Source organism: Cyanistes caeruleus, chromosome 18, assembly GCF_971803275.1.
Source record: "Cyanistes caeruleus chromosome 18, bCyaCae1.hap1.1, whole genome shotgun sequence".
NCBI lineage: Eukaryota > Metazoa > Chordata > Aves > Passeriformes > Paridae > Cyanistes > Cyanistes caeruleus.
The window spans coordinates 1,411,211-1,423,857 of NC_141718.1; the positions used below are offsets into that span (position 1 = coordinate 1,411,211).

The 12,647-nt window shown below is 43.9% G+C and overlaps 1 protein-coding gene across 5 annotated transcripts in view; it reads right to left on the minus strand.

The window, feature by feature from the left end:
* Positions 1 to 896: 896 nt before the first annotated feature.
* Positions 897 to 12,647, minus strand: part of TMEM132B (transmembrane protein 132B) — a 210,754-nt gene continuing 199,003 nt past the window's right edge. For all 5 annotated transcript variants that reach the window (XM_086856500.1, XM_086856499.1, XM_086856501.1 and 2 more), the window contains 3 exons: positions 8,962 to 9,235; positions 7,423 to 7,614; positions 897 to 6,181 (listed from right to left, as the gene is read on the minus strand). In XM_086856500.1, the coding sequence (XP_086712626.1) occupies positions 5,027 to 6,181; positions 7,423 to 7,614; positions 8,962 to 9,235 (1,621 nt within the window). In that variant the 3' untranslated portion in view covers positions 897 to 5,026. The remainder of the gene's footprint in view (positions 6,182 to 7,422; positions 7,615 to 8,961; positions 9,236 to 12,647) is intronic.

Here is a 12,647-nt window from a genome sequence, read left to right on the forward strand (position 1 = left end):
TAGTGCTCATTAAATCATTCAGGTGCTGTGAAATTGCTCCCATTATGCAAAGGCAGCCCTTGGCTTGGCAGTGGGTTTGATCTCAGGTGTGGGTCAGCTGGAACCAGCAAAAGGATGAGGGAGGCACCTCCTGAGGCTGATTCCCAGTGCCTGGAGGAATTGCTGAGCTTCCAGGAGCTCTGGGTTTCTGGCTCTGCCAGAATTTCCAACACCTGGAGCGAAAAACTGAGGCTCAGATTTCCTTTTTTAGCATTAGCAAGACTTTCCTGCAGCTCTTAGGCCGTGGTCAGTGGTCAGTCAGGAATTCTGAGGCTCTTGGAGTCTAAAGGGAACTTTAGAGAATCCAGAAGAATCCAAAGTCCGAGCTGTGGTGGTTCCCACTGGAGAGCTCAAGGGACAGGTTTGGTTTGTCACCTTTTCCTTTGCACCTGAGCGTGTTCCCTGCCCCTCTGGGATGTTCTCTCTGCACTCCTGCTGCAGGGGAAGGAGGACAGAGCTGGAGCAGCCTTTGGAGGGAGCGCTGGGCTGTGAAATGCAGGGATTTGTGTTGCTTTGGGGAAGGAGACACACGAGAAATGCCCACACTGCTGGCTCTGCTGGTTCCTGCTCACCTGGCAGGGGCACATCACCCTCAACCCGGCCAGCAGCTCGCCCTGAGCAGCAGAAACACAAAATCCTTTAGGCAGGCTTAAAAAAAAAAAGCAACCACGTGAACATTAGGTTTATTTCTCCAGCAAAATCTGTTTCTTTCAGTCTTTCATTTGCCTCTCTTCTCAAGACTCAAGTCTTTATTTCAGACATCTGCCTATAGAAAATAAGTATCTTTTTTAAAGGGCACATTAAAAGATGAAAACTGAAGCTTGAATAACTTAATCAGCATACAAATTACACAGATATAAAAGTTCTGTTTCATTGTCTTAACTTACAGTTTATTTTGTACAGAATTCATTATGTTATACATCTAAGACTTATTATATTGTATAAATATCTGGGGTGTGATGTATATACATATCCAGTGTTATAATTCAGCAGTTAATGTATGCATTACATACACTATCGTGTATTTCAATGTAGTGCACATGATTTATATTCCATAAAAGAGCACATCCGCTATGAAAAATCAGCTTTTCATTCGTAGGGGTTTAATTCCACCTTGCAACACAAGGGTTTTCTCCATTTTATAATGGACTCTTTGCACGGTGTATGGCTGTAAGGTCTTGTTGTACATTCCCCAAGATGAGTTAAGAACCAGCAGCTCCAAACATGAACGTGGGAGGAGAGTGGGGCAGGGTCCCAGCCATCCCCAGGGGTGGGACAGGGTCCCTAAGGGATGGGAAGGGTCCCAGCCGTTCCCAGGAATGGGGCAGGGTCCCTAAGGGGTGAGGAAGGGTCCCTAAGGGATGGGGCAGGGTCCCTAAGGGATGGGAAGGGCACAGCCCCAGGGGTGGGACAGGGTCCCTAAAGGGTGAGGAAGGGTCCCAGCTGTTCCCAGGAATGGGGCAGGGTCCCTAAAGGGTGGGGCAGGGTCCCCAAGGGGTAGGGCAGGGTCCCTAAAGGGTGAGGAAGGGTCCCAGACATCCCCAGGAGTGGGGCAGGGTCCCCAAGGGGTGAGGAAGGGGCACAGCCCCAGAGCTGGGCACTGGGGATGAACGAAACAAAAGGTTCTGCACATTTGAGAATTCCAGCTGCTCCTCCCTGCTCTCTGCCCCCCGGCTCAGGCTGGCAGGGGCTCAGGGCTCCATCCCTGCCCCCTGTGCTCACGGGGCTGTTCCTGGGGGTCCCCCAGGGATGAGTTCACACCTCGAGAGCAGCAAAGCCCCCAAGGTGCTCTCTATGCACGCCCAAAATAAGAGATGATGTTTGTTTGGTATTAAATTACAGGTATTGCTTCCCTAGGCACCTACTGAAGCATAATTAATGCTAATTAATTGGACAGAACAGTTCCTATTTTTCAGGCAATTCTACTTTCCTGCATACATACTTACATACATACATTTTGTGCCTTTTGATCACTTGGCTACCATTGCTTTGTTCTCTCAAAAGCAGAGACTCTTTTATCAATGTGTAAATGCTGTTCAGTTAACAGCAAAGTGGAATATTCTATAGTCCATGAATAAAATATTGTATTTAACAGCATCACTGAAAAATATTTAGGTGAATGGGAAAATGGGGGGGGGGGGGTGTTTAAAATAATTCAGAATTTAATTTACTTAAATTTAGAGTATGCCATCATTTTGAAATTAAAATTTGAGATATTTAATTTAAAAGGAACTGATCAGAGCTATTTTGCATCAAATATATACATGTTGAATATATTTTCCTTTCATCTTACGAGATGCAGCGTAAATGCTCAAACCAGGATAAATCCAGAATAACTCCACTTTATTGGTGTTAGCCCAGTTTTACTGAAAATAGAGAGTTCTCTCTTCCCACTTCTTTTCTTTTTTTTATATTGCTTTTTTCCATGGTTGTATTGCCATTTTCCATGTAAGAGCTTTCATGTAATGACACGTGATGGAAAAGAAAAAGAAAATTTGTGAACCTGCAGATCTTTCTTTTCCCCCTCATTGCAAGATTTGGGGATTGGGGTTTTTGGAGCTCAGTGGGATGGAGGGAAAGGTTTCCATGAGGAAATGGAGCTCAGTGGGAAGGAAGGAAAGGTTTCCATGAGGAAATGGAGCTCAGAGGGAAGGAAGGAAAGGTTTCCATGAGGAAATGGAGCTCAGAGCAATGGAAGGAAAGGTTTCCATGAGGAAATGGAGCTGAGAGCAATGGAAGGAAAGGTTTCCATGAGGAAATGGAGCTCAGAGCAATGGAAGGAAAGGTTTCCATGAGGAAATGGAGCTCAGAGCAATGGAAGGAAAGGTTTCCATGAGGAAATGGCTCCGTGCTCTGCTGTGAGACCACAGCACACAGAGAGGTTTGCACTCAGGCCCAGCTGGGCTCTTTGCCCTCTGCACCTGCCAGCAGCAGCTTGGTTTGATTTCAAGACTAAATCAATTTGTGGTCAGTTTATAATGTGCAAACAACAGTAAATAGGGGGTTTTTTTTGTTCTGCTCTCTGGTTGGGCCAAATACAAAATAACACATTGGGAAGAGAAGTTAAATTCTACAAAAGGGTTTGGTTTTTTTGTTAGTTACAATGATCACTGTAGGAATTCAGCTTTTCTTATTTCCTGGATCATTGAGAGGGGAGAGAACATTTGTTAAACAACCCAAGACTTCATCTGACACACAAGTGCTGCATCCCTTATGAAACAGAATCTGTGCTCTATTATTTTCTCTCCTCCAAATTAGATTAGAACAGATGCCATCCCTTCCCTGTGCACTTCATTGCCAGCAAAAGTAAGTCTCTACTCACTTATGTAAGCCTGGTGTCCTCACTTTTCATCTCAGTGTTAAAATTCCTGTATTTTGCACAAGTTACATTAAATATGCTCCCAGTTGTGAATTAGGACCCAAACGCAGAATTTCCCAATTTTCTGCTTCGTTTGAGTATCACCACTGAAGTACAAATTCAAATCTTGCTTTGATCTACCTAAAAGATGGGAACTCCAGTTTGTAAGGCAGCTGTCATTTGGCTCTTGTGGTTATTGCACAGGATCCATCACAAGAACGTGTGCTTTACTGGGGGGGTTTTAAATATTCTGTAGATTCAGGTTTTTCCTAATTGTAATTTTCAACTTATCTCAGTCATCCTTCAGTAAAAAAATACATGTGATACACATGAAATGGCAGCTTTGAACTTCCAGCATGTTTCCCTTGATAAAATTGGATAGTTCCTTGTGTGACTGCACACAAACATGTCTTTTCTTTTTAATGAACCATGGTGGAAAGTTTTTCTCTTTAATGGCTTCGTGGCCAGGGATGTTTTAGATAAGTTCTGGGGCTATTGAGAATGAACTTCTTTGGCCTGCTGAACTCTACCACCAGTGGATTCACTGGTACAGAGGGCCAGTGACTCCAAGCTTTGCTCATTTCCTGGGAAATTTCCTCCCTATTTTACGTTTCAATGCCACATTTGACTTTCTCACTCAGACAATAAAATGTCTTGTCAGCCAAGCTACTGTTTCAGCAAAGCATTTCCCTTTGAAGAATGTGCAGGGTTTTTTTTTTTTTACAGGTTATTTTTTTCTTATTAGCAATGACAAAAGTGAACCCAGGGCTACTCCTTGATTTTTATTTTCCAGGGTTTATTATTATATTTACAGTTCCCTGTAAGAAGACACAACCCTTTCCCAGTAAGAGCTCTAATTCCTTTCTATGTTTCAAATACTAACGACCCATATGGAAAGGAGGAAGATAACCAGCAATGAAGGAGGTATCTCTGGGGGCTGAAGCAGATGAATAAAAAACTCAAATCATTATAAATATTACTGTACTACACTTTGGTACAACCAAAAAAAAAAAAAAAACAAAACCCCTTCAAAGAAAATATTTAATGTTCCCTAAGTCAAATAAAATTCACAAAACAATATAAGAAGAAATTAACCACATGGGGGTTTTTATATCTGTAAAAAATAATAAGACTACTTGGCTGCATTGCACACAGGCAATAAAATGAGATTCATTCCGATCCCTTTTTCCGTGAGCCTCCTCTCAGGCTGTAAGCAAGAAATGTCCACTGTGCTTTACAAAGGACGACGACTAGAAAAAATCAATGCAAACAAACATCCCTTTCTTTTCTGATTTACCATTTATCATGAGAGATGGCAAACAAATGAAGTCTCCTGTGAGCCGGAGCGCAGTTGGATTAGCATTTTGCTAGTACCAGGCAGTATACAAAAAACAGCCATCGTGTGTGTGACACCTCCAACACCTACAGGGAGCTGTTTTAGGGGCACATCCTGGTTTGTGGTGAAACAGGATTAACTCAGCCAGCCTCTTGGACCTGCTCTCTGATATCAGGTTATCATCTCAGTACCTCCAGGGTTGGACTGTCTTGTTCCTATTGCTGACTGGACTGACTGCTCCACCATCCATAAACAGAAGGCATAAAGGTGATTACAAACATAAGAAAGTAGTTTTACATATTGTCTTGCAGTCTTTCCATGTAGTCCCTAAGTTCCTTGGAATCACCAAGATTCATATCTTGGCATACCCATTTAATATTATCATCACTGTCAAATAGAATTGAGTTGGTGTAGGGGCCTCCATCCTCCGGCAGTATTGTTGTGTATGAAGTGAACTTTACTCGCTTCTGCTTTGGCCCAGAAGGATTTATAGGTTCACTTTTAACTTCTTTTTCACAAAGGTACTCAGAAGATCTGAGGATATGATTATGAAGAGTCTTCTGAGAACTCCCATTAAGGAGAAAATTGCTTTCTTCAAACTGCATCCCTCTGTCAATCATGGTAGTGCATTCCTCTGACGGGAGCGAAATGTCCACTGGGTTTTCCAGGAGCTCCACCTCATTTCCAAGCCAGACCCAGTCATGGGAATGGGGGATGTTGCCTTGCTCACTCACAGCAAACCTTTTGTGCCTGTACTTCCAAGCAAATGCCACGCAGTTAATCAAAAAGACCAAGATTGCTAAGCAGAAAACACAGAGCAGCGCGTACATGCCGATCTCCAGGTCTGTCAATCCCCTGGAAGTCAATGAGAGATCGCTGGGATTGTTTTCTCCTGGGATTTCTACTTGGGTAGGGAAACCTGTGAAGGCAGTTGGGTTGTTTTGAAGCTGCCCATCCTCCAGGGACTCCTGATCAACGGGAGATATGAAAGTTGTGCTTTTGTTTGCATTGTCCTCAGGACCGGACACGTCCTCGTGGTTTTTGGACCAGTCTTGTGCTGTCCTCTCTTGTTCTGCAGCTTTCTCTATAGCGTTGCCTGCATGGCTTTTAAAATCTTTCTCCAGGTCATCAATGTCGTTGCTGCTCCCTTTTTGGTCCAAATCTTTCTGGCCAAACTTCACCTTGACGTTTCCTTTCCCGACAGCCAGGACGCTCTTGCGCTTGGTTTTCTGGCAGGTCTCACTGATGACCATCTCGATTTTAATCAGAGGCCCCTGCCCGTCCCCTTCGGCCACCACGACGGGCCAGAGGGACTGAAGGCTCTGCTGTGACGACACCACCATCTCATCCAGGGACGTGATGGAGATGGAGAAGTCCTTGGAGTCGTAGATGTCCAAGGGCGTCACCGACCCGTCGCTGAACAAAACCCAGGCACTCACCACGGCCTCCTGGAGAGGATGAGGGGAAGAAAACACGAGAGAGAGAGAGCACAAATCAGACACTGTTGTTAAACTCTGGAAAAAAACTCTGAGTTTTGCTTTGGGGTCTCTTTTTGGTTTGTATTTTTTGAAGAAAATGGAAATGTCTACTCCTCATTTTCTTGCAGGCTTGTGTTCTCTAGACCATTGAGGCATTTACCTCACCTTCAGGAACTATCAAAGAAACACTCAGATAAATTTAATCAAAATGCTGGAAAAAACAACTGATGATTCTTTTTTCTCAGTCTGAAGTGAGAAGCCTCTTTTGAATGCCAGAACCTCATGATGAAAATAATCATATTTCCAGCATCACGGTCAATTAGGTTTATAAAGGACTTTTTTCCCCAATTCTTTTGGAGAATTCCTCTAATGCTGCAGTTTCAGTGCTGTATGTAATAGAAAGAGCAGAGCTGGAATGTGTCAGGCCAGTGAGCCCATCCAGCCCATGGAACAAACTGGGAGGAGAACACATCTCAGTGCAGCATTTTGTCTTTTCTGTCACGCTTTCAAATATTCTGGACTTGCAATAGGCAAAAGGGATTGTGGTCTTTCCTGGGAACTATAGCAACAGTCATAAAAAACACAATTCTTATGTTTTGACCAAACCAATTTGTCTTCTTACTGCGAATTGCTAGTGCAAAAAATATAGTTACACTTTTGTGCACTGATGTAGGACCTCAAGTCTATACAATCTATTAAAAAACCACACACAGAATTCACTCTGTGGTCTCATTAAAAGCTGTTTAATTCCTCAGACTATAAAGTTCAAAGTAAGCACAAATTCATCAGTTTTCAGCAAAAAAAAAAAAAAAAAGTTGTGAAAAACTTCTGCACCTGCAGCCAGAGGTGGTTTTGGCTGAGCTGACTTTGTGAGATAATTAAGGAACTGCATTCCCAGCTCTGCTTGCCCAGCCTGGCTGTATTTTCCCCCAGCAAAAGTGGTTTTTGTGGCACATCCATGTTTTGTTTGGCACTGTGCACTCCCAGACACGTCCATCCCTGTCCCTGTGCTGTGCAGGTCCCCAGAGAGATTAATGGTCCCTGTGAAGGGCTCTGGGCACCGTGGGGTTGGTCAGGAAAATGAACTTTACTACGAGAAGTGACTGCTTTTCACAGCCACATGGTCATTATAGCTGCTGCCTAAAATTTACAGCAAATGACTCTGGCAGAGCAGAGGGAACACATCAATAATTTGATGTATTCTTTTGTACCTGTTTGGGGGTGCGCAGGATGTCGTGGGCAGAGGTGGTAGCAACGAGGGCTCTCTTATTTCCTTTGCTGGTTTGGAAGGACACAGACAAGCCTGACACCAGCTGCACCCCCAGGTCTGTGATGGTCACCCGGTCATCCAGAACGATCACTGTCTTCTCTGCCAGGATGGAGTCCGAGAGAGGGGACAGAACCTGGGAAGAGAAAGGAAACCCCTTGTGTGAAACAGCCATGAAGTATTTCAGAGCAAGGCTGGCCTCTAACCAGCACTCCAGATTAATCCTGGGTTTGTCACATCCGTGTCCAGGCCAGAGCTGATGTTTCCCCTGAAATATTTCACTCCTTTGCTGCTAAATTATCTAGCAGAATAATTTAATGAAACAAGAAATCACTCCAAAATTGCAGCTTGATCTTGACAAAATATATATCATATAGAATAAATTAAAGGGATTTGTTGGTGTTTTAAGACATTTTTGTGGGGTCTATAAAACTGCCTGTGAATGCAGTGCAGCACAGGACAGAGTGTAAGACACTGATTAACACTGGAACTCAGGGAGGGATAAATAAGTGTTCAAAGCCTGGCTGATAGGAACTTGGCCTGTTGCCTTTCTAGGGACAGAGGACCTGAATGAAATGAAAGTGAGGCTTGCAAAAGAACTTTGAAAATCCCACTGGGTGCCTGCCTGCATTTGTCAATGCCAAAACACTCCTGCCAGTTGCTCTGAGACCTTGTTTCCAGCATGCTCAGAGAGAGACTCATCTTTATCCTGGTGACAGAAACAGCTGGTTTGAGCCCAAAATACTGGAGGTGTGATTTGTCTAAAGCAACAGGAGAAACCTGCAGCACATCTCCCTGCACTGGAGCTTCCTGCTCTTCTAGAAAGAGACATTTGAAGGGCAGAAATCCCTTGACCTTTCTATCCCGTTTATTTCAGGTTGAAGGGAGCTGAGCCCTAAATTCCCTGTCTGTGTTGACTCCAGAGTGTGACCAGAACATTACAGGTGTTTGTAGGCCCTGAGAAGAGCCCAGAGCTTCTATTCCTTTATTTTGATTAAGGAAGGTGCATGAATTTGGACACAGAGTTGGGTGGGAACACAAACACTATGAAAGGCATCTGAAGATTATTGTTGTGCCCATGGTTTGTGATCGATTTTGGCAACATAAAAAGAATAATTTTATGTTTCTCAGAAAGAATTTAGCCTTTTTAAAGGCTAAACTAACCAATCATGTAAAGGTGCATGGAGATACTTGGTACAATTTCCCAACAGTTATGTTCCTATGGTCCCACTGAAGTTAAAAGGAGCTGCCTGTGTGCCTCTTGTCACCTCTTTCCCCAGCCAGAGAAACCTCCCTGTGTTCCAGTCACACCAAGATGGATAAATCCCTTCAAAAGCTTCACCTAAGGGCATTTTGTGGAAGTGACAAATAGCCACAACGAAAACCCATCCAAACTTCCTTTTCTCTTTAGCATGGCCATTTTTTCAGCTTGGTTTTCTTTCTGAGATCAGTGAATTTTGTCCAGGGTGTGTGTGAGCCGTACCTGCACCGTGGTGATGCCCTGCTCACGCCCAGCCAGCACTCGGCCCTCCTGCAGCCTGGCAACCTTGGGCTCTTCCACCTTCATGAAATCGGCCACCAGGTCGGTGATGTCGAACTGCCACTCCGAGCCCAGCAGGTAGCTCAGCTGGCCCCCAAACTCCGAGGATTCGGCCACAAACTGGGTCAGGACCCTCACCAAGGCGTGCTGGTACTGCAGGGTGCAGCCCTTGCCTTTCTTCTCGTCATCCTCCTCATCCTCGCTGTCGCGGGTGGGCCTGTGAACACATCCAGCTTTGTTACTGCTCCAGCTGCACCTCGCTCCCATCACTGAGGGGATGTGAGACAGGAAAGCAGGGCTTGGGTGGGCAGCTGAGGAAATCCTGCTGGAGCTTTGTGCAGCTTTTTGTGCCATTTCGAAGCTGCCATCGCTTCCTGCAGCGTGTCCTTTGTCTGTGTGGGCCCTCCCAGCAGCGTGCAGATGTGTTTCTGTCATTGCTGGGATGGAGTGGAGCCCCTGCCCCTTCTCCAGGCAGCAGGGAAATAGTGCAGAGGGCTCAGGAAATGTTTAGGAGAGGGCAGCTGTGGAACAAAGCCCTGTGGCAGCTCATCAGGGGTGGGAGAAGGTGTTTTACCATCCTTTAACATTTGTATTTCTGTGCTTTTCCCTCCTGTAGCAGCTCAGGCTCTCCCTGCTGAGGCAGAGCCCCCACCTGGTGCCCATCCCTGCTGTGCTTTGTTGATTCCTCTGCTTTTGAGAACACACCTTGACTCCACCTCACATCTCACACAGCTCATGCCCTGACCTCAGGTGCCTTCCGAAAACCCAGATTGGGCATTCAGGCTCCCACTCAGGGCAGGCTGCTCAGATTTCACCCTGCAGAAACACCTGCAGCATCAGACACACTTCCTTCAACATTTTCTATCTGTCCCCCTCCCAAAATAAAACCTGTGAAATAAACCAGCTTTTCCTACAGCTCAGAGAAGGCATCACAGTGATTTGTACGTGATAGCTCTGCTGTCACACCTCCCGGAGTTTGTCTGCTTAAAGGCCCAGTTTACCACCAATATTATTATTCTTTTTCTCTTGTTTATTGCCCAGGACAAACACATGGATCCTCTTATCTCTTCCAAGTCGGGTATTAAGCAGTGGGTGGTCACACTTTTACTCATTGTGCCCCCATGCTGTGGATTCATTGCTCAGAAATAATTTCCCTCCCTCCTGTATTTATTGAGCCTGAAGCCACCTCTGCATCAAGGGTGGGAAATACAGGGTAACTCATTTTTCAAAGTATTGCAGGAGGTAGTTTTGTGGTTACTGTGTCCCTTTACCTTCTCCTTTGAAACAGCAGCTATGAAAAACTATTATAAAACAGAATTGTTTTTGTTATAAATTGTTTTATGACAAAGTTGGCAGCCAGTAAGCTGAAAACATATCTAAGAAAAACCCTTGTGCTCTTCAAAATGACTGAGTTACAGAACCTAATCCACTGGAAATGCATTTTCAATGCATCACCTGTTAGCTGAATATTGACATTCAGCCCCAAGTAAAGGTCTGTGGTACCTTTTGGTTTTGTGTGTGTAAAACAAGTGTCCATCATTACCTGCTGAATGAAACATCGTTGAATAACTGGAATTGTTAGGGAAAAGGCTACTAAAATAGGATTTCTATTCCCCAAAGAAATTAGTCTTACAGAGTCTGACTAGCTGGGTATTTCAGGGAAACTTTCATTTCTCTCCTTCCCAATGTTGGTGGCAGTCTGAAGTCAGCTCAGTTGGCAAAATGACCACAAAGAAAGTTCTAGAAGGGAGAATATTCATGAAGCTTTTGTGCTCCACAGCCATCTGTGCTGTAAAGGAATTCATGAACTCCTTCATGTTCCCACTTTCAATTTATTCCTGTGTTCTGACCCTCTTCAACTCAGCTAAACCACATCCCAGCTCTGAACAATGTCAGACTTTGGCAAAACCAAGTTCAGCTCTGAGATTTTGGGATTTTCCCCTCTCTTTATAACGCAGACAGTAACCTTAGTGCCTGTGTAGAATTGGAGCAAAATGTGCAAAAGCTGTTCAGGTAAGGGGTACTTATGGGATTTGGGGCAAAAGAGCAGGGAACTGATGGGATCCAGCCTTGGAATGGGAAAAGAGACCCAAAACCCGAGCTGTGGCTGCAGGAAATGTTCCCACATTCAATATCCACAAAGCATCATTTCCACAACTCCCTTTCTGTCCCTCTCACACAACCTGATGTTTGTCCCTGCCCAGGGCAGGGGCAGGAACAAGATAATCTTTAAGGTCTCTTTCAACCCAAACCATTCTGTGATTTGATGTTTTATTCAGATCCAAGGAGTTGCTGTTATATTTATTTATGTGCTTGTTTATTTCTACTTTCGCTGTTTAAAACTTTGCCCCGCTGGATTGTCCAAGAGGAAATCCATTCAAAACAACTGGAGGGAATTCTTTTTCAGCCCCAGCTCATAAATATGAGCTGAGGAATGACCAGAGGGAAGGATTGTTTCACAGGAGCAGAGAGGGAGCACTCCTGTTCTTATTTCCAGGACCAGGACGGTGTGGGCAGCCTGTATTTACCACAACAAAAAGATGATTCAAGTCCAGTCCATTCCTTGGGGTATCTTAAATGCAAAGGCTCCATCTCAGCACAAAAACACTTAGAGATGTTTATGTACTTCTCCTCAGAAACATGTTTTCTATGGCAAACAAATGTGGAGCATCACAAAAGCCTCTCCAAAGCCCAGAATGAGCAAGGCACGTTCATTGTCAGTGCAGAGGAGAGGGAGGTGTCTGAATTTTCAGTACAAGCTTGCAAATCTGCTTTGCCAGGTCTCAATTCAAGTTCTTTCTGGTTTTTTGTTCGGTTGGTTTTGGGTTTTTTGATCTATTTTTTTTTTTAAAGGATATAATTTTTCCACTTTAAAGCCGCAAAATCAAGATTTAGGCAGTAAGCCAGTGTTTTGTCTCCATGCATGCAACAAAATGTTTGGGATCCAGTGAATTGCAGCTCCCTTTAAACTCCTCATTAGTGTTTTCAGTGAGCTTAAAATCCTTCATTAAGCAGGGAGCTCATTTTCTGCTTAAGACAGGTCCTGCTGAATATAAGCTATTGCTGCATATTGTGTTTTTTTCCCCTTGGTCATCTCTGAAAATCTCTCAGAGTTCATCTTACCCTATTTCTTGCTGCTTGGCAAACTTGCTTGGAAGGTTTGATGCTTTTCTGGAGCGAGCCAAGGTTGCCAGAATTCCATTTAATTTACATTTCACAGAGAGAGAGGCTGTGCCAGGGAGCTGAGTTAAAGCAGCAGCCTGTTCCAAGGGTGCCTGCGAGCACTGATCTCATCAGTGATCTGTCAGCTCCACATTACAGACATTGTCTCTGAGCACTTGAAGTGTGTCTCTTTTCATCTGCACCCCTCTCTAAACAGCCATCACCTTCTTGGGCCAGATGCTAGTTTGCTGTTAAAAAAAAAACCCAACCCTTAAGAAATCGGTTTTGCTGGGTTTGGATTTGAAATACTCATTGCAAAGAGTTTATATATATTTATATTTATATTTATATTTATATTTATATTTATATTTATATTTATATTTATATTTATATTTATATTTATATTTATATTTATATTTATATTTATATTTATATTTAAAAAACATTTGCAACACCCCTAATTAAAA